We start from the raw sequence: 26,681 nt of genomic DNA, 5'->3' as shown, positions 1-26,681 counted from the left end.
TTGGTGGTGGCAGCATAGGATTCAAGGACAAGGCAAAGTTTGAGGAAGTTTTTAACCTAAACTGGTAAGAATAAGCTTAGGGGGTGTTTCATGCAGGTCCCCACATCTGTACCCTAGAGTTCAGAGTGGGGAAGGAACCTTGATAAGAGTGTACTCCACTTTTACCTTAAACCCCTGCTCATAACAGTGAGCACTAATAAAACAAAAGAAAATTTATTTAAAAAAGGATAGACATTATATTAGAAATAAGAAGGAGTGATTGGAAAAAACTGGTTACAATACAAACAAAATCATAAAACACACACTTGGGTCTACACTTGTCTTTTCAGCCTAGTAAAGTAGGTTTTCCCCTCTCCCCACCCAAAGTTCAGTCTGTTACAGAGCTGGCTGGCTTCACAGGAACCAGGATCAAATTTTTCATGAAAACACCACAAGGTGTCTCCTCAGTAAAAGGATAGAGTACCTTTCCTCACCTTGTGTTACACTGAAAGTCATTTATCTTTATTCATAGTCATGGCGAGTCTCTGTCGTAATGTTCCTTTTTCATCTCCAGGTGGTTTCAATTGTTTGCAGTTGTCTCTGATACTTTCCAGTGAAAGTCTTGGGGTGGAGCAAGGCTAGATTGTTGAAGATCACTATATTAATGCAAAATGTTGTTAAGTGCAAAGTGGATGCAACGAGAATCCAGGCAAAGTTAAATCATGGGTAATCCTCCTCACTTTTTGCCCTTTTAGATATTGTTCATGATGTGTAAGAAGAGCAGCCAACTTTGTTTTTTCTGCTATCTTAATACTCTCTCGGCTGTAGTTGCAAGATTTTTCATTTTATAAATCCTATATCTGATTTATCTTCACAGCAGTAACAGGGAGTCACTGAGCCAACATGAAGTGACATAAGATAAACTGAAAAAAGGCTGCTGTTATTCCAAATAAGAGCACACGGTGCAGTTATACCAATATAGTAATGCCAGTAAATTTCCCTGTGTGGACAAGCCTTTAGATTTTGGTTTTATTTAGTGACATGTTAAACATATTGTACATGTTTTATAAATTAGCCATTAGATGGCACCGTCTATTAGCTAAGGTAACTTCATATCAAATTCTATATTTACATTTTCCTTTTTTGTACTTTGGAAACAACATAAACTAAACCAGCGGTTCTCAAAATTCATTGCACCGTGACCCCCTTCTAGGGTCGTGTTGTAATTTTTGTTGTCAGGAGTGGGGACCGAAGCATGAGACTGCTGCCCCAGGTTGGGGGGGGGGGGGCCCAGGCCCCACCACCTCAGGTGAGGGTGCCAAAGTCCAAGTCAAAGGGCTTCAGCCCCAGGCAGGGGGCATGTAACCTGAGCCCTACTGCCCAGGTTTGTCCCCAGGCAGTGGGGCTCAGGCTTCAGCCCCGGGCCTCAGCAAGTCCCGACCCACAGTTTGAGAACCTCTGAACTAAACTGAAAAAAGGTCACGATTTCTAATGAAATGTGAGGAAGGAACTGTAAAGTAGGGAGACAAAATATAAGAAAATGTTTGCAAATTTTTATGTTTCTTTATAATTTTTTTTTTAAAGGTTAGCAAAACTTTTTTAGAAAGAGCTCTCCCTAAAGTTATTCACAGATCTCCCACTGACTTAAGTGGAAGCAAAACAACTCAATCAGGGTCATCCTTACCCATGTGCAAAGTATGCAGTTGCGTAGGGCACCAAGAAATTTGGGGCACCAAATTGCCCCAAATTTCCTTGTGCACTACGCAGCTGCGTGCTGCTCCAATGGCCAGCCCGATTCCCCCGGCCGGCTGAGCTGCCCAGGAAAGTTGCCCCTGCCCCTGCTCCTGCTCTGCCTCTTCCCCATTGTCCCTGCCTCTTCCCACCCCTGCCCTGCTCCACCTGTTCCCCTGAGCAACATCCCAGGGGACTGCAGCAGGGGTCGGGCGTACTCCACACTCATGGGGTGGCAGGAAGTCGAGTGACCCAGCCCGCTCTGCGCCACTGGTGAGTGCTGGGGGGGGTGGTTCCCCTGCTCCCCAGGGCTGGGAGCCAGGAGAGCAGAGTGGAGCGGGCTGGGGCCGGGTCACTCCACTTCCCGCTGCTCCGTGAGTGTGGGGTCGGGCCTGCCCTGCACTCACTGGGCGGCAGGAAGTGGAGCGACCCGGCCCCAAGCCGCTCTGCTGGCTTGTGCTGGGGGTGGTTTCCCCCTACCGCCCAAACCTGCTTCTGTCCCCCCGCAGAGGCCTGGGGGCTGTGTAGGGCACCAAAATGTCTAGGGACGGCCCTGAACTCCATATCTGTTTAAGACACTTTTGTTTTTCTATGGGTGAGTAGGTGACACCTGAATATTATTAAAATACAGAGTGTGTTCTATCATATATTTTAATCCAGAATATTAAAACTGTTGGAGTAACAGTGGATCTATTTTTTCACTTTGGAAACATTAGAGCAGAAGGCTGAATAAAACCTTACCATTTTAATTATGGTATTTTATTTATGGTAAACTAAAGATGTTGTTGTATAGTAGCTTGCTACAAGTACGGTATTACCCAGGTGAATAATAATTCCATATTTTGAAGCCCTGTGTATTTAACTTGCTTTTCTCAACCAACAATTTATCTTTTAAAGAGACTAAAATACTAAGATAGCCTTCAAGGTCAGTTGCGTGGTATTAGAGAAGTGATCAATATCATTGGTGTTTTAATTAACTGTAAAAGAAGATATTTTTATTATCTGTAAACTACTTTATTGATACAAACATAGAAAATTATAGCTTTTATTGCTATCTAATCAATCTTGACATTTCACTTAAAAACTAACTCTGATGGAGTTTCATTGTGATATGGGTTGTTGGCAAGAAATATATATCCAGTATGTGGAGGAGAATAAAGGATGGATAGGATGAATCTTGATCTGAATCACTTTGTCATTCATTGTATGCATTTTGTATGGCAAGAGGGAAAGTTCACATGTAACTTCAGAAAGACAGTTGATTAAAATGACACTACAATGAGTAATCTTTGCACTAGAATAGTATCAGCTAGACCATTACATTTTAAAAATGTCAATATACACATGTAAAAATTAATGATTTTTCTAAGAACTGATTCAGAACAGATATTTTAGCACTTAAATTTAAAGTAATGAAGAAAACAAAGGCTAGAACCTGTTAGATAAAAGTTGCTGCAAAAAAATCCAGTATCTAAAGTAGAAAGCAGGTATACTTTTTTCTGTTAAAGTTGCTTTTCACATATGGCCTGATTCAGAGCCCATTGAACTCCCATGGATTTCAATGGGCTTTGGATCAAGCCCACAGTTACTTAATTTGTGCAAAGAGCAGGTAAGATTTCATCTGTGAAATAAATAATTAAAGCTTCATTAACATAGAGTTAGGTTACCATATGGCTTCATACATTACTGGACAGGTGAGAACTACACTACATTGCATGAGCTCCAAAAATAATTTGCCTTAAATTACACTTTCTAAATTAATCCATTTTTTAAAAAAAATGTTTTGTATTTTATATATCTGAAGATCTACATTTTTATTTGACTTCAAGATATATTTAAAGATGATTGTTTTTTTGATAAGGAGAATTGTATAGTACATTTGAAACTGCTGCTTGTAACATATTTTAATAGACATTAGATTTGAGAGAGCGGCACTAATTTTCATGTTTTAAGGTAAGTTTGTACTCTAATTTAGTGCTAATTAGTAATCAAAATGTATTAATGTAATATTTCCATAATATTATTGTAAACTAAGTATACTTTCTATAACATTAATTTTCACAGCCAGTGGAATACATTAGTCATAATACCAACTTTGTGGTAAGGCATTTTGAGTTTTTTTTATACGTTGAAAGAGCGTTATTACGTTAATTACCATATACAATTTTTTCAGCCATTATTTTATATTGTCTAGCATATAAGTGGAGGATAATTATCAAGTTAGTGAAATAAAATATATGAATTTGATCAGTTTACAGAAAGTATTTTGATTTTAAAAAAAAAATACCATCTTTCTGCTCTAGTTTGATAGTCACTGGAAACTCTCAATTTTTTTTCTTTTACACTTTTAATGGTTCAGTGAATGTCCATTTGGATTGTTAGTTAGAATTTATGTGAATACATATTTTGGATGAAAAGAATTTCATGCATAGATATGCTAAAGACCATCTCTTACACATAGTAAGATGCTTCTTATTGTTTTCTGTCCAGGGAGCACAACTGGTTAACACTTGAACTATGAGAAACTAATTTAGGGATTTATCCAGTCATCATTATTCGTAATATACTACACTGTTAGTGATCATACCTTCACAAAAGTATTGAAGATCAAATACAGTTTTAACGCAATACAGTTTTACTTATTTTATTATGGCTTTTATAATAGCATTAAAAAGTAAAAATATTTTAACTCGATAATATATTCAGTCCACGTACAAGCAGTTTAAGATCCTACATGTATGCAAATCGGAAATTATCTTTTTCGTATCAAAGTCCAATGGTGGTATTAAATTACATTAATAATTAGTCTTTCTGGAGCTAAAGTTTCAGTCTTTTTGTAAGGTTAGATACTGTGCTTTCTTCACTTCAGAATGATGTCATCAGGTACTGTATATCCATAGAGAGCGGCATAGCTCACTTACAGGGTTTTTTATTTTCTTTCTTGAGTACTGCTTGACTAATTCATTTAATACTAGGCCTACTGTATTATGGAATAAACCGCTTTATTATAGGTTCACTTCTGTTTCAGGGTTCATGTTGAATAGATCAGAATCACCTTTGAGGTTGACGGGAATAGGTCTGTGCATTATAAATATGTTTGATACAAGCACTTCCAGTTGTTTTGTTTTAATTTTAAATAGCAGGGTGCATAATACTTGAAAATATGCTTTGCTTTTAGGATGAAATAATTGTAGTTAGCTTGGATGGTTAGAGTTCTAATTTAAAAATAAAAACAACAAACTATTTCATACCCTCTCTCCCATGTGCGGGCACTGATCAGAAACCCACTAACCAGCAGAAAAACAATTGCAGACTTGGCAAATAAGAGTCCATTTTCCTTCTGCTGGTGACATCCATGTGCTGTCTGCATATTTAAACATTGAAAGACACAAGACACTTGCTTATGTGCTTTTCATGCAGGATGCTTTAAAAAAATAATAATAAAAATGTAGCTGGCCAGTTACCCAAGGCCTGTGTAATTTTCGGCCATTTGCCCTTTTCACTCTGCTTGCCCAGTTTCCTTCCCTTTTTGTAGCTTTCTGATGAGAAGTTTAAAAAAAACCAGACTAAACAAATAGATAGCAGCATACCAGAGGATTGATTAATGTAAGGTAACAACAATTTATAACTTGGTAAAACATGAGGCCCCTGACTTTGTATGTATAATGGATCAGAGACCTGATTGAACGATGCTGCTGAACCAGTTTTAGTACGGTTGGTTGTGGCTGGGTGCTTGGTGTGGCGTGAGCCAAAGAAGTATCAGCATAGAGGGTGTATTACTGTGCTGTATGCATCCAGCCTGAAATGTAAGCGGTCTTCTGACCTCCTCTGGATCTTGATCTTTGTCAATCTGGTTAATGACCTGGGTACAACAGAGGTGGCTATGGTTGTGTGTGTTTGATGATCTTCTCCTAGTGGTGGATGAAGGTCAGGTATCCCTGCTGATGTTGTTACATCTGTTAGTTTTCTTCAGTACAATTTAACCACGAGGTTTTGTTGGCTTATTTGTGAACTAAAGTGGGGTGGAGAAGGCTGCTTTTGAGTTGTTTAGTGGGTACTCTCACAGGGTGGTGGTAGGCTACTTCTCCAATATGAATGTGCTCTCCTGTGTGGATCTTCAGGGGATCCATCTTGTCATCACATGCTTAAAAAAGTGGACTAGGTCATTAGGAGGGTTAGTATGGAGACATGGATTGTATTGTATTCAGTATTCTGATGTACAACTTTGTCTCCACCTCAGCCCCGTAATGGTCAGATGCATTACTAACTGTCTGTGGAAGACGGACTGAAATATGGAAGAGGGAAAGCTGGCTGAGACTCAGTCCAGTCAAAATGAAAATGATTTTGGTTGGTTGAGGGAAGCAACCAGAAGATATGGCAGGAAATAATATCAGCCTTCTTTGGTTGAAGTATGTGTACTATTTTGTAGATTGAGTTTGCAAGCTGAGAGTCAGGTTTAAACTCCCAACCTCTGCTAGAAGAGCAGGATCAGCTACAGTTAAGTTGGCTTTTTTCATCTCTGCTGTCCAGAAGTGTACACTTATGTATTCCATGCATTAGTCACCTCGAGATTAGACTAGTGCAATGTATTCTACATGGGGCTACATATTAAATCCATCTAGAAACTGCAACTAATGCAAAATTCAGTAGTCCTCTTGTTAAGTGATGTGTCATTTCATGACCATATTAAGCTAGTACTCTATGGCCTTGTCTATATAGGTGGGGGACAGGGGTTTCTACACACTAACCTGAGTTTGTGCACATTGAAATGGCCTTTATGTTCACAACACAAACCCTTGAAAAGCACAGTAACTCCCTAACTGTGCAATCAGTAATACACTTTCAAAGTGTAGTAAGTTCGTTGCAAATTGAGTTAGTGCAAATTAAGTGTTTGAGTGCACTGAATGCTCCTTCACACTACTTTATCAGTCCTCCAAGTGCTATACCACACTGTTTTGTGTGCTGCTGTGACCAACCTGTCTGTTCACCTGTGTGCCCTCCACTGCTCCGGGGTCAAATTGATCTCCCCTTCCCTGTTTAAAATCTGGCATGGGGCCAGGATTTGTACGTTTGTTCCTGGATTTGAATACATCAGTATTACAGTGGTATTATTACAGCAGTGCTACACAATATCTTATGCATCCACTCAGAGCCATGCAGAGATCTTGCCATCTGGGGAGACGCAATAGTGCAGCCATTTCTTGCCATCAACCACCACAATAAAGACATGTCCATAGATTTTTGTGAAGTAGCTGGCTGTGAAGGGTCACAGCTGGGACACTAATCCGTGTAATCTGAAGAGCGAAGAGCAAAGAGCTTAGGATCCTTTACGAGAAAACCAGGGATGCAAATCAAATCTCCAGTAATACCCCTGTATCCTTTCCATTTTATGGGGAGGTGGACAAGATGTTTTTTTTTAGGCGCACCACTATCAAACCCAGCTCATGTGTGGACAGTGCTGACACTGTCACTGCCACCAGCAAGGAGGCTGAATCCCAAGAAAGACCAAGATTCAGAGGAGAATGAGGAGATCTTCCCAAACAGCAAAGGCTCTCTTCTCCAACAGAACCCTAAGGGTGTCCATACAGATACCCCAGCCAGATACTCAAATCAGGACACAGGATGATAATCCTTTTGAAGGGATCTCAGCATGTAAGTATCTATCATTATAATTTATTATTGTTTTTGTTTGTTTTATTTTATTATGCTTTTCAGCGGTGGTAACTTATTGTACCTGGTGGCTGCTGCCGTTTATAATGGATATGAGCTGGGGCCTTTCTGAGCTTCTAGCCGCTGCTTCCCTCTCTCCCTCACCCAGCGGTGTCTCCCTTTCTTCCCCCTTCCCACCAAACACATTTTGAAAATGGCAACTGGGCCAGGTATTCAGCCTTTAACTCATACTGACATCCCAAACATTGATTGTTTACATACCCATGGTATGGAGGGCATATATCCATCTACTTATTTCCTTTTCCCTGCCTGCCTCTCTCCTGCGTGGTGAATGCTGATTTCCTCCCCCGCTGCCCCTACCCAGCAGCCCTATTTGCATGCCCAAACTGGCACCCACATACTGTGGCCCTAACCCGTCTCCCCTTGGGCAGTAGATTCAAATAATGAAACCTTGTAGTTGTACAAAGTTTTAAAAGTTTACTGAAACAATCAGTGCAGGAAAAAAGGTTAGGTTAGGTTTCACAATTTACATGAGGGGTATATGGGATTACACACCTATACAGCTATTTAGGCTATTACTTCCAGCTGAGGCACATCAAATACCCTTTTCAACATTGCAACCAGCATTTCATACAGGAAAGAAGTTTAGGTTAGTTTTGTTTTCAGTTTAGCTTAGTTAGTGTACAAGAAGAATATGTAGGTAAAGGGATTGCATAGATTTACAGCTTTTGAGGCCACTAGCTCTGGTATATCAAGTACCTTTTCCTCACTATAATCAATTAGGCAAATGTTACATAATGACATTTCATAACATTGTATAGAAAGACTGGGAGCCATTAAGGTTTCAAACAATCAATGCAAACCCCAATCTATTTCTTGCTGCACGTTCTTCATGTCTGCAGAGGAGTTAAAGCAGAATTAAAGGCAAAGAAGTGCTCTCTATTGGTACGGACATTCCATGGTTGCCCTTCCATTCTTGCAGCACTTCTAGGGGGTCCATCTTGGTGAATAACATCACCATATTGCTGGTCTGCCCTTTGCCTTTTTGAATAAGTTCCTTCTCTGCCTTCTAGTCACCTACGTCAATGTAATGTCACCAAGAGTCAAGATTGCCTTAAAAGGGGATTACTGCCCAGCCCCTTCTTACACCCTAGCCATTCCCACCCTTGTTGTCTACACCCACCATCCAGACATTTAACATAAAGTTACAGCATACGCTGTAAGACCCAACCTAGGATACACGTGTACCCTACTCATCTACATCACCCATCCATACGCGTATTGCAAAGCTTCAGCATGAACTATAAGACTTAACCCAGGAAACACACACACCCAGTCGCCTCCCCAAACATCCTCAAAACTATGACATGTACAGTAGGACACATGCATAAGAGGAACAAGGATGAACATGACTTACCCTCTCTGATGTCTTCCAAAACTGAGATGAAATTCAGAAATGGAGGGAATGCTTTCCTTCTTTTGAAGTAGTACTAATCTGAACAATAACTACTTGTGTTTTTTTTTTTTTTTTTTAATTAATCCCTTCCCCCAGCTATTGCACCTGATTTGGTGAGACCTTCAAGGACAGGGCATTTATCAACATTTGGCAAATTTGAGAGGGAAGAAATGGATGTCAGAGGAGGAGACGTTTGGAGTTCTCCTGATGGACTCGTAGGGTATGTCTTCATTTAAAATGCTGCAGTGGCAGTGCTTCAGTGTGAACGCTCACTACAGCAACAGGAGGGGTTTTCCTTACTGTAGTTAATCCATATTCCTGAGAGGCAGTATCTAGGTCAACAGAAGAATTCTTCTGTCAACCTAGCACTGTCCACACCGGGGTTAGGTTGGCATAGCTATGTCTTTGAGGGGTGTGGATTTTTCACACCCCTGGGAGATGTAGCTATATAGATATAAATTTTCAGTGTAGAACGAGTGCAAAGCCACCACACACCAGAAGGGTGTTTTGCTGGTTGAGTAGGAGAAGGATAGGCAGCTGGCCAGAGACAGCATGGACCTGACACAGATTAGCATTGCCCTGACCAAGGATGCTGTAGAGAAGGATTGAGACACACAGAGGCAGCTCCTGGAGGCAAATAACAGGCAAAATACTTTGCTGGAACATATTATTACTGCTAGGCCAACAGGCAATGCAGCATCCTCAGGCAGGACGTTGTCATGTTCTCCAACCCTTAGATAACACGGATTACTGGGATCAGCAGCAGATATACCCTGTGGTTGTCCCACAAGCTTGTCGTCGGTGGCCATTCCTTCTCCAGTCCCAGCACTGGGTGGCAAGAATAGCAGTGCATGAGCGCCAAGCTTATTTGACCTCTCCACTGCAACAGAGACTGTTCTCCCACACCACTCTAGCCCTTAAGGCAGGGTGATCAGAAGGAGAATTAAGACCTTCATATGCCTGTGACCAGGAGTGTGTGCTACCTCTTTCCCGTTGCTATCTGATGACTCCTTCCCACTGCACTGTTTGTAAATGTTCACTAGTCACACATTGTCACTTTCAAGTTGTATATTATGTTAGTTTGTTTGTAAATTTGAAATGTTATCCAAATTTTATTTTTCTATATTTTTGTACTGGCACAATTTATACAATAACGACCATTAAATGTACCTTAAAGAAACTACAATGCATGGAATACACCAAGACTCCCAGTTTCCACATAAGAGCACTATATTTGGTTTTAAAAAATCATAGGAGCCTCCTCAAAATGTGAAATATATGATAAAACCTAAATGTGCCACACCAGCACTGTATGACTTTATAAAAATTCATAAAATCCTCTCCAGTACTCAACAAACCTACAATGCTTCCCCTCCCCTAAATTACTACTGAGGGCACAGCAGAATGTTTTCAAACCCCAACCTTAAAGAAAAAGCAAAAGACATGCCTGATATTGTGCTGTGGCAATTCTCACTTTGCAATAGATGCCTTACTGGCTGCTCAGACTGCCTAGAAAACCTCTGCACCATTGCCTCTCACCTACTCTTGAGGCTCTGCCACTTGCTCTCTCTTTTGTACAAAATACAGCATGCATTTGTAATCTGAGGCAAGTCTTGCTCTGCAGCCTCTAACCTTGTCATGAGAGAGCACCACCTGCTTTTCAATGTGCCAAATGCATGCTGTCATCCTGCAACTGCTCAAGGTATAGTTGAACTGTTCCTTTCTTCTATCCTATATGGCTTCATCAGCAAGGGACGCAGAGGATAAGCGGGGTCTTCCAGAATGATAGAGATAATCTCAACATAATTAATGTTGGTAGTGATTCTGGGGACAAATCCTCCATTATTCATTAAGGCAAACAGTTGGGAGTTCTGAAAAGATCCTAACATAATGAACCTTTCCAGACCACTCTGCATTAATGTTTGTGAACCTGCCACAGTGACCAACCAAGCCTTGTAGCACTGTAGAGAAATATCCCTTTCTGTTTATAGACTTGAGGCCTGGTGGAGGGGTGGGGAGCAAATGGTAGGCACATGGGTCCCATTAGTTGCCCCAGTACAATTTAGGAACCCCCTGCGTGCAAAGCTATCAATAACCTGTCAAGTATCAGGGGGTAGCCGTGTTAGTCTGTATCCACAAAAACGAGTACGGTGGCACCTTAAAGAGTAACAGATTTATTTGCACATAAGCTTTCATGGGTAAAAACCTCACTTCAACTCCTTGTTGCTTTTTATCAATAACCTGAGTGTTGGTAAGCTTTTTGACTTAGGGCATTTGTCCCTTTTGCATTGCAGTGATGACCAATATATGTTATATATAAACAGCATATATATGTTAGTTTGCATTAAGCACAAATAGCATAGCAGTTATAAAGCAAGGCCTACAATTGGCCTATACCTTTGCTACAATCCTGTTCTCTTATGTTAAATATCCCATAACACCTTGCATTAGCTGAAGTAAGTTTTGGCACAAGCAGATAGGAAACATGTCAAAATCAAGATAAATTCATTCTATGTCTTTATACAAGCTAGGGAAATACCTACACAAACCAGTACCTGGAATGCTAGTATCCAAAACAAAGATAAGGAAGGAATGAAACAGCAAGCTAGGGAACTGGGACAAACTGATGGGTTGGATTTTAGTGATGTGTAAAGAGATGTATAACTTGCAAAATCATCATAAATAATACCAGATGAACTGTGTACTTTTGGGAGCATGTTTTCAGAATAAGGTGAGAGTAACATAGCTGCAGGCGATGGCTTCTTGAAGACTGGTATTGTATAGAACCTTTTCCCTGTATTGTATTATTATTGGCTTATAGCAATAAACCTGACTAACCTTGATTTATTTGTCTCTTGAGTATATTTCATACTGAACCAAAGTGTGTTCAAGCAATTGATTATACAGTTTATCAACAAAGTGGTGAACCTAGCCAGAAACAATCTAGCCAAAATCTAGTCAGTCGAACCAAGCAGTGCAGGGTCATGACCTAACTGCTTGGAGGGGGATAACGTTCAGTGAGACGTGGAACTCTAGTGTTCATGAATCTCACGTACACTGATGGAGCCAGCCCTGGCTGGGCCGATGAATGCTAAGTGCTCCCACAATTCCAGTATGCACAGGAGGTGCTACTGTGATTTTAAAAAATATATAATAAGTGCTATTTCTGTGGAACGCCTATTCAAAAGTAACTGGTTTTATAGAAAGTGCATGATAAAGCAGTCTAGGCAAAACGCCAATACTTTAAGAATTCCTGGGCAAGAAGTCATTCTTTAAGAATATATAAAGATTAATTACAAGTGAAATTTTCTGGGCAAAACACCCAGATACAGCAAAGGCTAAAATGGTGAAGTGCCAAAGCCCAAGAATTAGCAATTATGATAGCTATAAATAATAATGAGCTACTAAAATTTTTGTAAAAAAAATGTAACTAAATATAGGGGCAGTTCGTTTATGAATGACATGAGGCACATAAATGATCCCCAGGATTCATTAGATGAAGTAAAACAAATCAAAGAACTAAGAGAAGGGTTAAAACTAGAAAAAGATCAAAATAGGAAATTAGAACAGCAAGTGGAAAGTATAAGCATCTGTAATACTCCTCTTGCTCACAGTTTACAAGAAATGCAGGGAAGACAAGGAAATTGTCAGACCAGATGCAGCCAACAAAAAGGTGGAAAATCAGGCTGTTGAAGACGGACTAAAAATCTTAAAGCTGTACTGAGTTGCCCAAAATCAGTTAATCACAGTAAGGAGCAGAGCACTTCTGTAATCCATTAAAAGTGCAGACAAAAGCAACAGGCACTTGGGGAACAATTTCATATTTTGTGGGAACAGGTAGCAAGCCCCACTCTTCACCAGAGGGGGGTTAAAAATGAGAGGTCCTCCTTTCTACCCCCTACTCTAACCCACAGAACCCCCACTCCCTTCTTAGCCCTGGCCTACACTAGGAGTTTAGGTCGAATTTAGCAGCGTTAGATCGATTTAATCCTGCACCTCTCCACACAACTAAGCCATTTTTGTCAACTTAATGGGCTCTTAAAATCAGTTTCTGTACTCCTCCCTGATGAGGGGATTAGCTCTGAAATCGACATCGCTGGATCAAATCTGGGTTAATATGGATGTAACGGTATTGGCCTCTGGGAGCTATCCCACAGTGCTCCATTGTGACTGCTCTGGACAGCATTCACAACTCAGATGCACTGGCCAGGTAGATAGGAAAAGCCCCGCAAACTTTTGAATTTCATTTCCTGTTGGGCCAGCATGGCAAGCTGATCAGCAGAGGTGACCGTGCAGATCTCATCAGCAGAGGTGACCATGGAGTCCCAGAATCGCAAAAGAGCTCCAGCATGGACCGAACAGGAGGTACTGGATCTGATTGCTGTATGGGGAGACAAATCCGTGGTATCGGAACTCCATTCCAAAAGACGAAATGCCAAAATATTTGAAAATATCTCCAAGGGCATGAAGGACAGAGGCTATCACAGGGACCCGCAGCAGTGCCGTGTGAAACTTAAGGAGCTCAGGCAAGCCTACCAAAAAACTCAAGAGGCAAACGCCCGCTCGGGGTCAGAGCCACTTCTACAATGAGCTGCATGCAATTGTAGGGGGTGCCCTACAACTACCTCACCCCTGCAAGGTGAGGACTTGTGGATTCCTGCAAGAGGGAAGTCTCACGCAACAGGGATGAGGATTTTGGGGACGAGGAAGACGATAGCGCACACCAGGCAAGTGGAGAAACGGTTCTCCTCAACAGCCAGGAACTGTTTATCACCCTGGAGACAGTACCCTCCCAATTTGGGCTCCTGGACCTTGAAGGCAAAGAAGGCACCTCTGGTGAGTGTACCTTTTTGTAAATATAATACACGGTTTAAAAGCAAGCGTGTTTAATGATTAATTTGCCCTGAAGACTTGGGATGCATTCGCAACCAGTACAGCTACTGCAAAAGTCTGTTAACCTGTCTGGGGATGGAGCGGAAATTCTCCAGGGACATCTCAATGAAGCAGTCCTGGAGGTACTCCCAAAGCCTTTGCAAAAGGTTTCTGGGAAGGGCAGCCTTATCGCGTCATCCATGGTAGGACGCTTTACCATGGCAGACCAATAGCACATAGTCTGGAATCATTGCATAAGAAAGCATGGCAGTGTGTGGTCCCGGTATTTGCTGGCATTCAAGTAACATACATTCTTTATCTCTCTGTGTTATCCTCAGAGTGCTATCGTTCATGGTCACCTGGTTGAAATAGGGGAATTTTATTAAGGGGACATTCAGAGGTGGCCGTTCCTGCTGGGCTCTTGCCTGTGGCTGAAAAGAAATCATCCCCACCGTTACCACGTGGTGGGGGGAGGGGTGAAGTGATCATCCCAGAGAATTGGGTGTGCGGGAGGGTTAGTTGGGTTTGTGCTGCATGTTAAGCCGAAATCATCAGCCCCTCCTTTTAAATGGCCAATGTGTCTTTTTTTCCAACTTTACTCTCCCTTTTTTTCCTCCCGCAGCTGCAAATGTTTCAATGCTGCCACTAGCATCTCCGTCCCAGAGGCTAGTGCAGATAAGAAGGCGAAAAAAACGTTCTTGCGATGAAATGCTCTCTGAGCTCATGCAGTCCACCCAAACTGAAAGAGCCCGGCAGAATGCGTGGAGGCAGACAATGGCAGAGTCCAGGAAAGCACAAAATGACCTCGAGGACAGGAGGCGGGAGCAACAGGAGAGGTGGCGGGATCAAGAGGAAAAGTGGCGGCAGCATGATGAGAGGAGGCAGGATGCAATGCTGAGGCTACTGGAGGATCAAACTGATAGGCTCCAGCGTATGGTTGAGGTGCAGGAAAGGCACAGACCGCCACTGCAGCCCTTGTGTAACCAGCCGCCCTCCTCACCCAGATGCCCAAGAATGCAGGGGGGGCCTCCGGGCACCCAACCACTCCACCCCAGAGGACTGCCCAAGCAACAGAAGGCTGGCATTCAATAAGTTTTTTGAAGTGCAGTGTGGCCTTGTCCTTCTCCCGCACCCCACCTGGTGCTTTCCTCCTCCCCCATCCCTCCCGGGCTACCTTGGCAGTTAATCCCCTATTTGTGTGACAAATTAATAAAGAATGCATGAATTTGAAACAACAACGACTTTATTGCCTCTGCAAGTGGTGTTCGAAGGCGGGAGGGGAGGGCGGTTGGCTTACAGGGAAGTAGAGTGAACCAAGGGGGCGGGTTTTCATCAAGGAGAAACAAACAGAACTGTCACACCGTAGCCTGGTCAGCCATGAAACTGGTTTTCAAAGCTTCTCTGATGCGTAGCGCACCTTGCTGTGCTCGTCTAACTGCCCTGGTGTCCGGCTGCGTGTAATCAGCGGCCAGGCAATTTGCCTCAACCTCCCGCCCCGCCATAAATGTCTCCCCCTTACTTTCACAGATATTGTGGAGCACGCAGCAAGCAGTAATAACAATGGGAATACTGGTTTCGCTGAGGTTTAACCAAGTCAGTAAACTACACCAGTGCACTTTTAAATGTCCAAATGCACATTCTACCACCATTCTGCACTTGCTCAGCCTATAGATGAACAGCTCCTGACGACTGTCCAGGGTGCCTGTGTATGGCTTCATGAGCCATGGCATTAAGGGGTAGGCTGGGTCCCCAAGGATAACTATAGGCATTTCAACATCCCCAACCGTTGTTTTTCTGGTCTGGAAAGTAAGTCCCTTGCTGTAGCTGTTCATACAGACCAGAGTTCCTGAAGACGGAAGCGTCATGTACCTTTCCCGGTCATCCCACGTTGATGTTGGTGAAACATCCCTTGTGATCCACCAGTGCTTGCAGCACCATTGAAAAGTACCCCTTTCAGTTTGTGTACTGGCTGCCAAGGTGGTCCAGTCCCAAGATAGGGATATGCGTTTCATCTATCGCCCCACCACAGTTAGGGAATCCCATTGTAGCAAAGCTATCCGCTATGACCTGCACATTTCCCAGAGTCACTACCCTTGATAGCAGCAGCTCAGTGATTGCATTGGCTATTTGGATCACAGCAGCCCCCACAGTAGATTTGCCTGCTCCAAATTGATTTCCAGCTGACCGGTAGCTGTCTGGCGTTGCAAGCTTCCAGAGGGCTATCGCCACTCGCTTGTGAACTGTGAAGGCTCCTCTCATCTTGGTATTCATGCGCTTCAGGGCAGGGGAAAGCAAGTCACAAAGTTCCATGCAAGTGCCCTTATGCATGCAAAAGTTTTGCAGCCACCGGGAATCATCCCAGACCCACAACACTATGTGATCCCACCAGTCTGTGCTTGTTTCCCAGGCCCAGAATCGGTGTTCCATGGCATGAGCCTGCCCCATTGCCACCAGGATTGCCAAATTGCCGGGGCCCGTGCTTTGAGAGAAGTCTGTGTCCATGTCCTCATCACTCTTGTCACCGTGTTGCCATCGCCTCCTCGCCTGCTTTTGCAAGTTCTGGTTCTGCATGATAATGCATGAGGTGTTTACAATGCTCATAACTGCCATGGTGATCTGAGCGGGCTCCATGTTTGCCATGATATGGTGTCTGCAGGAGCACAGAGTTGCAGGGGAAGTGGAGGTTAGATGACCAGTTTTGCAGACCTACTGCACCGTCTGCTGCCAGGACACAACAGCTGAGCGGGCTGCATGCTTGCCGTGGCATGGTGAGACAAGAGCAGCCGAGCAGAGTTGCAGCGGAAGCAGCCCTGTGAGACCACCAGGAGAGCAGGAAAGCAGAGTGGCAGCGGAAGCGGTGGATGACGACGGTTAGCAGTCCTACTGCACCATCTGCTGAAAGCAGTATGGCACCCGCATGGGAAAAAAGGTGCGAAATGATTGTCTGCTGTTGCTTTCACGGAGCGGGGGTCGACTGACAACATGTACCCAAAACCACACGCGACAATATATTTGCCCCATCAGGCATTGGGAGCTTAACCCAGAATACCAATGGGCGGCGGAGACTGCAGGAACTGTGGGATAGCTACCCACAGTGCAACGCTCCGAAAGTTGACACTAGCCTCAGTACTATGGACGCACTCCGCTGACTTAATGCGCTTAGTGCATTAGTGTGGGGACACCCAGAATCGACTGTATAAAATAGCTTTCTAAAATATTGACTTCTATAAATTCGACCTAATTTCATAGTGTAGACATACATTAGAGCTAGTAATAAACTTTTATCTCCAATATTTTTCAATACAGGTCCAATTTTTCTTTTGTCCTTTCTCAGTTTGCTAAACTTGGTGCTGCTGCCTGTACTTGGAAATGCCCTCACTTAATCTCTTTTGGCGGATGTCACTCTCCCTTCCTACATTGCTTTCTCCTCATTTCTGCCCTCCCTTTCTGTTAAAAATTATAGTTATTACAGAAATCCTTGTTGCACAAAGAGATGCAGAAGCTGAAAAAAACCCAAAGAAACAATCAAAATGGTTAAGGTAAAAATTTTGTAAGTCCAGTAAATAATTTTAGCCCTTCAAGGATGCAGCAGCTGAAGATACTCAACCTTCTTGAAGATATAGTTGCCAAGCAACAGAAATGCTAACTCTGCTTGAAATCCTAGCCACTAATATAAGAAACATGGGTTTTCCATATTTTTGTATAGCAGTATTATTAAGATAAAAGTAACAAGTAATGGAAATTGCCTTAAGTTAACTAAATTAATACTGTACAACAAAGTGGGCAAATAGCTTAATAGAGATTCTTATTAATGCTTATTACAAGTTTAAATAAAAACTTGCCTGGTTAAATATTTAGTTCTTTCATTTACCGTTTTTGCTTTCCGAAATGAGTTGTCTTAATACCTGTAAGTTTTAATGCCTTATCTTGCACTGTTATAAATAGTTTTGGCACCATTCGTATTTAATTGTAAGTTTGCCCTTTGTCATATATATTGTCCTATGTTGTGTGTCACATCACTAATTTTTGTTTTGTTGCAACAAAAGCCAATGTTATACTCATAGTTTAAAAAATTAACATAAGTGGTATCATACTATTTAATATTAAGGCTGGATCATAACCATCATTACATTTAAATTTTTCTGCAAAGCTCAGAAAAGCCTCAGTGATATATGTACATATATAGATAATATATATTTATTTCAGCCTTAATAAATAATGCAATTGCAAACAAAAAGGGTTTTTTAATTAATCAAAGGCTTTTAGATCAAAGGAAAAAAAAACCCTGCAGGGCAGCAGTTCTCAAACTTTAGCAACCCAAGGACCTCCATTCTGGTTTAAAATGTTTTGGGGACCCCCAAGTCCTGCCTCTGAACCCCAGGCCCTGGCCCCACCCCACCTTTTCCCACTCCCTGCTCACTCCATCTCCCCTCCCTCCATTGCTTGCTCTCCCCCACCCTCGCTCACTTTCACCATGCTGGGGTCGGGGGTTGGGTTGCAGAAGGGGGTGAGAGGTGTAGGCTCTGGGAGGGAGTTTGGGTGCAGGAGGGGGTTTGGGGTGCAGCCTGTGGGAGGGAGTTTGGGTGTGGGATCTGGGTTGGGGCAGGGGGCTGGGATATGGGAGGGGGTGAGAACTGCAGGCTTGGGCTGGGTGGTGCTTACCCCAGACGGCTCCTGAAAGCGACTGACACATCTCCCTGGCAGCAGCTCCTAGGCATGGGGTCTCCATGCACTGCCCCTGCCTGCAGGCACCGCCCCCCCCAGTTCCTGGCCAATGGGGACTGCACAGTTGGCACGCGGGGTGGGGGCGGGGTGGGGGCAGGGGCCAGAGGGCCGAAGGGACCTGGTGGCTGCTTCCGGGAATGGCGCAGAGTGGAACCAGGGCAGGTAGGGAGCCTGCCTTAGCTCCACTGTGCTGTCGGACTTTTAGCACCTAAAACCTCCTGGTTTGGCTTCAGGAGCCTCTGGGAGATGAAGGGGGGGGGAGTTGATAAGCAGGGTCCATGGACCCTTTGGAGTACCCTTGGGCACTCCCAGAAGTCCACGGACCCCAGTCTGAGAAATGCTGCTGTAGGGGAAAAACCTCAACACTAATGTAAAGGTAATATTAATACAATCATATTTTAAGAAAGCTTTTATAAACTTATTTGGCCCTTTATCACATTTATATCTATATTTTAATATTTAATAATAGATATTGTTCAACATTGTGGCTATGTCTGATTATGTTATGAAATGTTAGAGCTAACCAAACAATTTCAGGAGGTTTCTAACTTTGTCTTCTAAGCACGAGCAAATGTCATGAAAGTTTAATACCCTGAAGTGCTTGCATAAACCTGCATTTAAACTTCATTTTGCTTTAATTTTTATACTATTTTGTGTTATGCTTAGAAAAAGTATTGGTTATAAGGTTTATACTTTCAAATATTTAACAAAAATTAAATTGCCACCACAAACAGATTAATTCTAAAAAGCTTGGGTAAAAATTCTGTGGCGAACTCCCTTGCTAAAACAGAGTGCTCAACAGGGGAGAGCAATACATGTTCTCACAGAAGATGGTGAGCATCTATTTTAGCAGTCAAGCACTATATCTGTTGTTAAAAACTAGTAATGCACCTATTGAGGAAGTAATAATTAATGTTTTTATGCAAAAACTGAAAAAGCATCTAAAACATGTTTAATATGTGCTAAAGAATTGGAAAAAATCAGAATAAAAAGCTGAAATATATTTTAATAATTGGGAAAAAAAAATTAGACTAACATAACCAGGTCATTCTTCTGTCATATGCTGTACCAAAGCGTAGTTTGTGTTATAAATGACTTGATCCCTATTACATTGTAAATGAACTAAATTAATCTGCATATAAATTTGGTTTACTGAAAACAAGGGAAATGTAAATTTTAAAAAATAAAACATGTTAACCAACATCCCACTGCCAGAAGACACCAGAAGATATTAGTGAAGATGCCCTAGGCATTGGAAGAAGAAAAGATAGTGTGTTTATAAATAAGACTGATCAACTACACTTCAACATACTGTATATGGACAACTGAGTATGCAATAGACTTTAGAGACGTTACAAAGACCACTAGCCCAGCCAGGTCTAATTGTTGTTTAAACTGTATATTGTTAAGCAAAGTGAGTTTATGCATATACCTGTAGTTTTAAATCATTCTCAGTGGAATATGGATGAATTTGGTTATTGTGGAAAAGCAAATGGATTATGACTGTATCCTTCGATAATTATATAATGGCATATTATCAGGAAGGTGCACAAGACTCAATGGCTGGGCAAAAGACTGTTCAGCAGTCTAGTATCTTTCAAAATATGAGACTCCACAATCTAGATCAAATTATTGTTTACATTTCAAGATTATTTGAATCTGGAATATCTATTTGGAACAGGGGTAATATGGAAAATATGTATGTATAAACCCCACCCACATTAGTGGTTTTGAGCATCAAGAATTGGAAACTATCTCTAAACCCATAATTCCTGGCACTGAAGTGTAGCTACTAAAAACAAAAAGAACCATATGTGGTATACAATATGCATAACATTGATAACCTGTTTAACGTAACACAAGCAAAACTTAATTCCAACAAATAATAAAAATGTAAAGGAAAATCAGGAAGGTAAAGAAATATTTGTACTGCTTATGGGAATTGCGTGTTAACTACCATAATCAATTCATTAGGGAATATTGAGAAAGGAAAACTGCCTGACCTTAGTGATGAACAGTTAGCTAACTGCTATTTCCCTCAGCGTATAACAAAAATTATGGTAAATTGGTAGTACGTTGAATCATGTAGGCAAATTCCCTTTCTTAGTGGAATGTGACTGAATTTCGCTATTGTGTAAAAGCAAATGTACCATTACTGTATTCTTTGTTAATTAACATAGCATCTTATCAGGAACATGTACTAGACTCAGTGGTTGGGTAAAAGCCTATTTGTAATTTGATGTCAGTGACATCACATCCTAATCAAGGCACATGTTACTCAAAACAGTGTTGCTCAGTGTCTGATTCAGTGTATTTTTTTTTTTTTTACATTATCACTACAATATTTGATAAATTGGTTACTGTCCATTCAGTAGGTTACCTAAAAGATGACATCTACGAGGGGTGATTGGATTTACCTTCGCTATTGGTGGTATCACACAGCAACACAAACCTGGAGAGCACCACACATTGCGTGTTCCACTAAGAGATACCAGTACATGTATCGATGCAATGTTTTTGACATTGCAACTCCAGTATGGGGCCATAATGGTTCAGGCCGGTCCAATGCAACAGAGAAGCTAGCTGCTCCTGTCTCCTGTCCAGTGAAGCTTACCAGATGCCGACAACCAGCAATAAGGGTACTCTGTAAGATGGATGGACAGTATGGAGGCCTGACTTGTAATGTTACTACTACAAATTTCTGTTTTACTCTTCATGTATGTAGCACTGTGGGGGACACTGTAATAATGCCTATCCCAATTTTTCAAAATAAAACTTATCAAAAGTGAATCTTTAACATGCATATTAATTCACTCATTTAAATTTAAAAACATTATTAGACACAAAAGACATACACATTATTTAAATTAGCAATGACATGCACAAGCTGGAACAAGTCTTGAATGATCTTATCCATGATGGGGATCTTAAAATACTAATTTCTCATTTGGATAGAAGTTGCATTTAAAGCTTTACTTGTGGTTCAAGGTGTATTAATTTTAGCTGTGTTAATTATGTATTGCCACTTATGCAGGGGTAAAACATTTTAAATGCTGTTTAAAGGCCCTCCCCACTGTTTCACATATTAATTTTGCAAAGGTGTCACCTTTGCTATAACAATTAGTAAGGTGACAAGTGGGGGCCTGGTGACCAATATATGCTGACTAGCATATATATATCTATATATAAATTAAAAATCAATATCTGCACCATATATACATTTAGTATGCATTAAGTATAAATTAGCATTAAGTACAACTAGTATAGCAGTTATATAGGCTAAATTGGCCCATATCTTTGCTATAATCTTTTGGTCTCTGAGTGACTATTGATGTAGTTAACAGCACTGTCCAGTCTTTTACATCAAGACAGCAGAAGAACTCTTCATACACACATTTCATAAGGGTATATTTGGCATGTCTTTCACCATCCATTGGAAAGCTTTGCCATATTTTCTTACGTACAACATCTAGTTTTCTTAAGAGGTGATTATATTTTTCTCTACCTATTTCGGAGTCCTTGCTGGTTTGGGAGCTTAATCTGGTCCTTTTGGTGCTCTTGAGACCATTCTTTGCATGCTGGGAAATTGACCTCTTGCTCAGTCATCCCTGCGCCATTTGTTTCTGCCAGTGCCTCACCATGCATTGCCAAAGCTTCCCAAAAGACCATGCACATGATGGCGGTGGCTTGCACACAGCGATACTTACCCATGGTGCACTGCGCTATGCACTGGCACAAGCACTTCTGGTGAGAAAGTTCAGCGCTGATGCAAGGAGCCAACTACGCATGCACAAAAGCGATCTGCTGACCGTGGTGACTTTATGCTGACATAACTTGTGTCAGCAAAATTTGATAATGTAGACATGCTCTCAGTTACCAATATTTTCCCAAACCTCACGTCAGTCATGAGGAAGCTAGGTTACATATATTAGACGTTCTGTGTTGGCTTTTTATCCTCAAAGAACAGACCCTTCAGAAACTCAGTGAGGCTTTTTAATTTCTTTGTGGAAAGGATTAGGGATGTCCCTATCTCCACACAGAGACTGTCTAAGTAAATTTCAGGGTGTATAAGACATGTTACAAGATCATGACCTAGATTCCCCTCCTAACCTTGGAGCCCTTTCAACAAGCTCAGTCCACTTCAACAGCCTTGTTGAGGAAAAACTCCTGTTGTTGACATCTGTAAGGCAACTACGTGTACAGGCTGCTAGAGCAGATGTTTCATCTGAGGTGGCTGTATTATAGTCTATCTTGCATAGAACTCTGAAACACCTACCTTCATAGTTGAATCACTGCGTGGGAGGCACCTAGAATAGAGCACCCACAGGAACAAGCAGAGGAGTGGTTACTTATCTGTATCGTGCTCTACAACCCACACTTCCTCCCATCTGCTTCAAAGTCCCTAGTTTGGGCTGGGTTCCATGGTAGAAAAGGAACTGGATTGGCAGTTGGTCCCACACTAGCCTATGTACCCTCGATAAAGTGATTGAGGCACATGCGTGGATTAAGCAGACAGTTCTGGCAACAACAACAAAAAATCTCTGATTGAAGATGATTTGGGTACATGCGCACCTTGATGGACTCCAGTTACGGCACAGGTAAGTAACCTCTCCTCTCAGAAAAGAGCTCATATGTTTTGTAATGTTTTCATTAGGTTAATCAATCAAACATTCTGATTCAGCATACCTTGGCTGTTGGTAGGTATGAGCTGGGTTTCTTGAAGTTCAGCATTTCCTTCATTCCTATTCAATATAATCATTACAGAATTCAGGTCTCTTTTCTACATGTACATTGTTCTGGAATTTCCACAGTACGGATGTACCTTTTTAGTGACAACCTGTATTTTTATTTCCAATTAAAAAAATCATGTTTGTGCACACAGTGATCAATGTGAAAGGAGCTGATGATTCTGTTTTCAATTTCTGTTAGACTAGTTGAAGTTCATCAAGATGTGAAGAAAAACTGTATAACATGACATGGTAAGGCAAATATTCAAAATGATGCCAGAGATGTTAAATAACTTTATTTTTGGCAAATCTGTGTGACATCTCTGACATAAGAACTAATTTAGAACGTGTTGGGTGACTATAAGAAAATATTTTTGTAGGTCAGTCAGCTGGTCACTTTTAAATTTAACACCGTGTCCAAAATACATGCAAACTGAAGTAGTATAATTTTATTTTAGTAATATCTTTCACATAAATTACAGACAGTGTGGGTATTGATTATTGAACCGTCATATTCTGAAATCTATTGTCGATTTTTAGATTTTTCTCTTTTTATTTCTTTTAGTATCTCCTGAGGCAGTTGGATTTCTGTCAGCTGTTGGAGTGGTCATTATCCTCATGTTGCTTCTTTTTCTATATATTAATAAGAAGATGTGTTTTGAAAATGTTGGTGGCTTCCCAGACCTTGATTCAGGATACAATGCAAGGAAGACTTCACAAGACAAACTTTGTAAGTATCTGAAATATATTCTACTCAATTTAATTCTGTAAAAGTTAATAGAGACTTTCACAGAGTAACACAAAATATACAAATACTTGGACCAAATGAGAAAGACCTGTTATATGTATAAAAATTTATGATGATTGGGACCTATTTGGAGGAAAGGCAGCCTCTGTGACTGCTTGCCCCCAGAAACTCTACAGGTCTCAATGGCTATATAGCTAAAGAGATTATCTTTGCTTATGAGAAGATACTTTTCCCTCCCTGTGCTCCTTAATATTGGATGTATAATGCCAATTGAAATATTGCATGGTTGTCTTTTATTGCCCTTCTCAAATAGATGTAGGTGAACCACATTGCTGAAGATTGCACTCAGCATGCTGAGTTAGTCCTCCAGTGTCCTTGCACAGGAGGTGGCTCGTTCAGTTAGGGAAGAATTTTCAAAAAAATCACTCACCAGAAAATATAAGGGTTTCTCTTCGGTGGCTAATAATTCATTTCTAGAACTTGCCTATATGGAAGATAGGATCCAGTAAGCCAAAGATAGTATCCAGACTGTCAAAAAATAATTAGGGGAACTACTTTATCAAATTTCCAAAGGGATCAGGGTTATGAACTTCGTATTTCTCTGGGAATGGAGTTTGGTAAAATGGCCTTTGGGCTGGAAGAATTCCAGCTGGCTTTGTTGGCTCTCTTGTAAAGAAGACAGGCCTCAGATAAGGAGCTATAAAGTGTGGGAGATGGTACGTTTATTTTACTTTGGGCTGTTCTTCTTTCCTGCCTTCTTGAAAGTTGCTTCCCAAAAGGGAGGAGCAGGCTTTGTTTTCTGGGACAGGGGCTAGGGCTTTTTTCTCTCCTTCCAGCTGTGGAACAACTGTCTGTGGCCCAAAGTATCTCTCATTGCTTAAAAAGCAACAAATGTTTTGAGCTGAGGAAACCCTTTGGGGTATGTGCTATTGTGCAGCTATTATGTTAATCTACAGTAGTTCTTCGCAGTATGAATTAATTTAGTAAAAGTACATAATTTTAAAGTGTTTAAAACTTCTTCTTTGCAGGTGTTGAATAAAATACACATTTCCCCTTCTTTAGTTGTATTTTTGAAAACAAATACTCGTATTATGGCTAGTTGATACTGAACTTTGATGAAAGACTACTTATTTTGCAATGGAAAAATATTGTTTTGAGCTAGTTGATCTTGGCTTCATTTCAAAGATTTTTTACTTCAATTTATTATTTCCTTCAGTACATATAGAGTTTTGGGCAAGAACGAAGCTGCAGTGGCTGCAGGTTATATAGTAGGTTTTTGGACAGCAAAACTAGATAAATGTAAAATTGAGTCTCTTGGGTGGGTGACAAATTCACAAAACTGAAGACCTTTCTACCAGAAATAATTTGTTTAAGATTGGAGAAATGGCATTTTTCAAAAACTTTCAACAAAATCTGAGCCTTCCTTCTGTGTCTTCTCTGGTTGACGCTCTTAGTAATGCTGTAGATGATCTAACCAGTGCTGTTGGAGAGGTCAGCTATACTGTAGCTGATTCGGTCACAGAGCAGGTAACGAGCATGATAAATGGCCTTCGCACAGAAGATGAAAACTCTCGAATGCAAGAGGATAAGTCTATGCCTATTAAAGAGGAAAATATAATATCATTAGCAGATTCTAAGGAAACTAATATGAAGGAAAAAAGATGTGTTGAAGATAAACATAAGCAGACTCATTATTCTGATTCATCAGATTCTGTAAAACAAGAGTTCAATCAAGTTAGAATGTCAGTTCATGTCCAGGACAAAAGAAACAATCAATTAAAAAAGGAAAATGCTAACAAACATTTTAATAATATGGAAGTGTCTGGAGACATGAAAAAAGTAGGACGACATGTTAAAAGCAAAGGAGCCACTGGAAATAAATACTTGGAAAACGAAAAGTTTTCAAAGGATAATAATTTGACTAGTAATAAATTTGTAACAGATGAATCTATTATTAAAGATCCAGGCAATGGGTTACGTGCAGTATTGGAGAATTCTAAGGATCACTTGCATAGAAAAGCCAAATCCAGGTCTTCAGTGATTGATTTTCAGGACCCCAAAGAGCAGCCCTGTACAGATGGATCCAAGGATTCAGAAGCAAAAGCAAATGAGGTACCAAAGCAGAGATTATCAGAGTCAAATTTTAAAAAGGCACCGAGTGATCATCCTGATTGTGCTAATGAAGTAAAAACAAAGAAATACAAAACTTTTTCTGATGGTAACGAACAAACCATAGTGAAACATGAAGAAAATGCAACAACCACATTTTCTAAAGAAGGTAAAAAGAGAAACTATAAGGAATCAGAAAAGATTTCAAGAGAAGTAAGTAGCAAGAAGACACCAGAAAAAGGTGAGGTGTCTTTCATCAAATTTTCTCCATTAGGCCTTTCCTGCATCTTTTTCTACATACTACTTTTACCTCCTAATTTACAGAATTCACTAGAACAATTTTTCCTTTTAAATGAGATCACTTTACAGTGTATTTTATTTTCTATGAAATTTATTCTCTAATTGCAATACTTATTGAAAACCAGTTAATTTTTTTCTATAATTGGAGACTCAAAGAGTTTGGCTCATTTAGCCTAACCAAAAGAAAGCTGAGGGGAGATATGATTGCTTTCTATAAATACATCAGAGGGATGAATACCAGGGTAGAAGAGGAGTTAAAGTTAAGTACCAGTGTGGACACAAGAACAAATGGATATAAACTGACGATCAACAAGTTTAGGCTTGAAATTAGGTGAAGGTTGTTAACCATCAGAGGAGTGAAGTT

At 40.9% G+C, this 26,681-nt stretch overlaps 1 protein-coding gene across 5 annotated transcripts in view; it reads left to right on the top strand.

The window, feature by feature from the left end:
• SYT14 (synaptotagmin 14) overlaps positions 1-26,681 on the top strand; it is a 176,372-nt gene that overhangs the window by 39,478 nt on the left and 110,213 nt on the right. For 4 of the 5 annotated variants that reach the window (XM_073339006.1, XM_073339005.1, XM_073339008.1 and 1 more), the window contains exon 3: positions 23,726-23,890. In XM_073339006.1, coding sequence (XP_073195107.1) covers positions 23,726-23,890 — 165 coding nt within the window. Of the gene's footprint in view, positions 1-23,725; positions 23,891-25,291; positions 26,259-26,681 lie in introns of those variants that run through there. The other variant, XM_073339004.1, reaches the window with a different exon arrangement.

This window comes from Lepidochelys kempii, chromosome 3 (genome assembly GCF_965140265.1).
Source record: "Lepidochelys kempii isolate rLepKem1 chromosome 3, rLepKem1.hap2, whole genome shotgun sequence".
Classification (NCBI taxonomy): domain Eukaryota; kingdom Metazoa; phylum Chordata; order Testudines; family Cheloniidae; genus Lepidochelys; species Lepidochelys kempii.
This window is presented reverse-complemented; position numbering and strand designations above follow the sequence as displayed.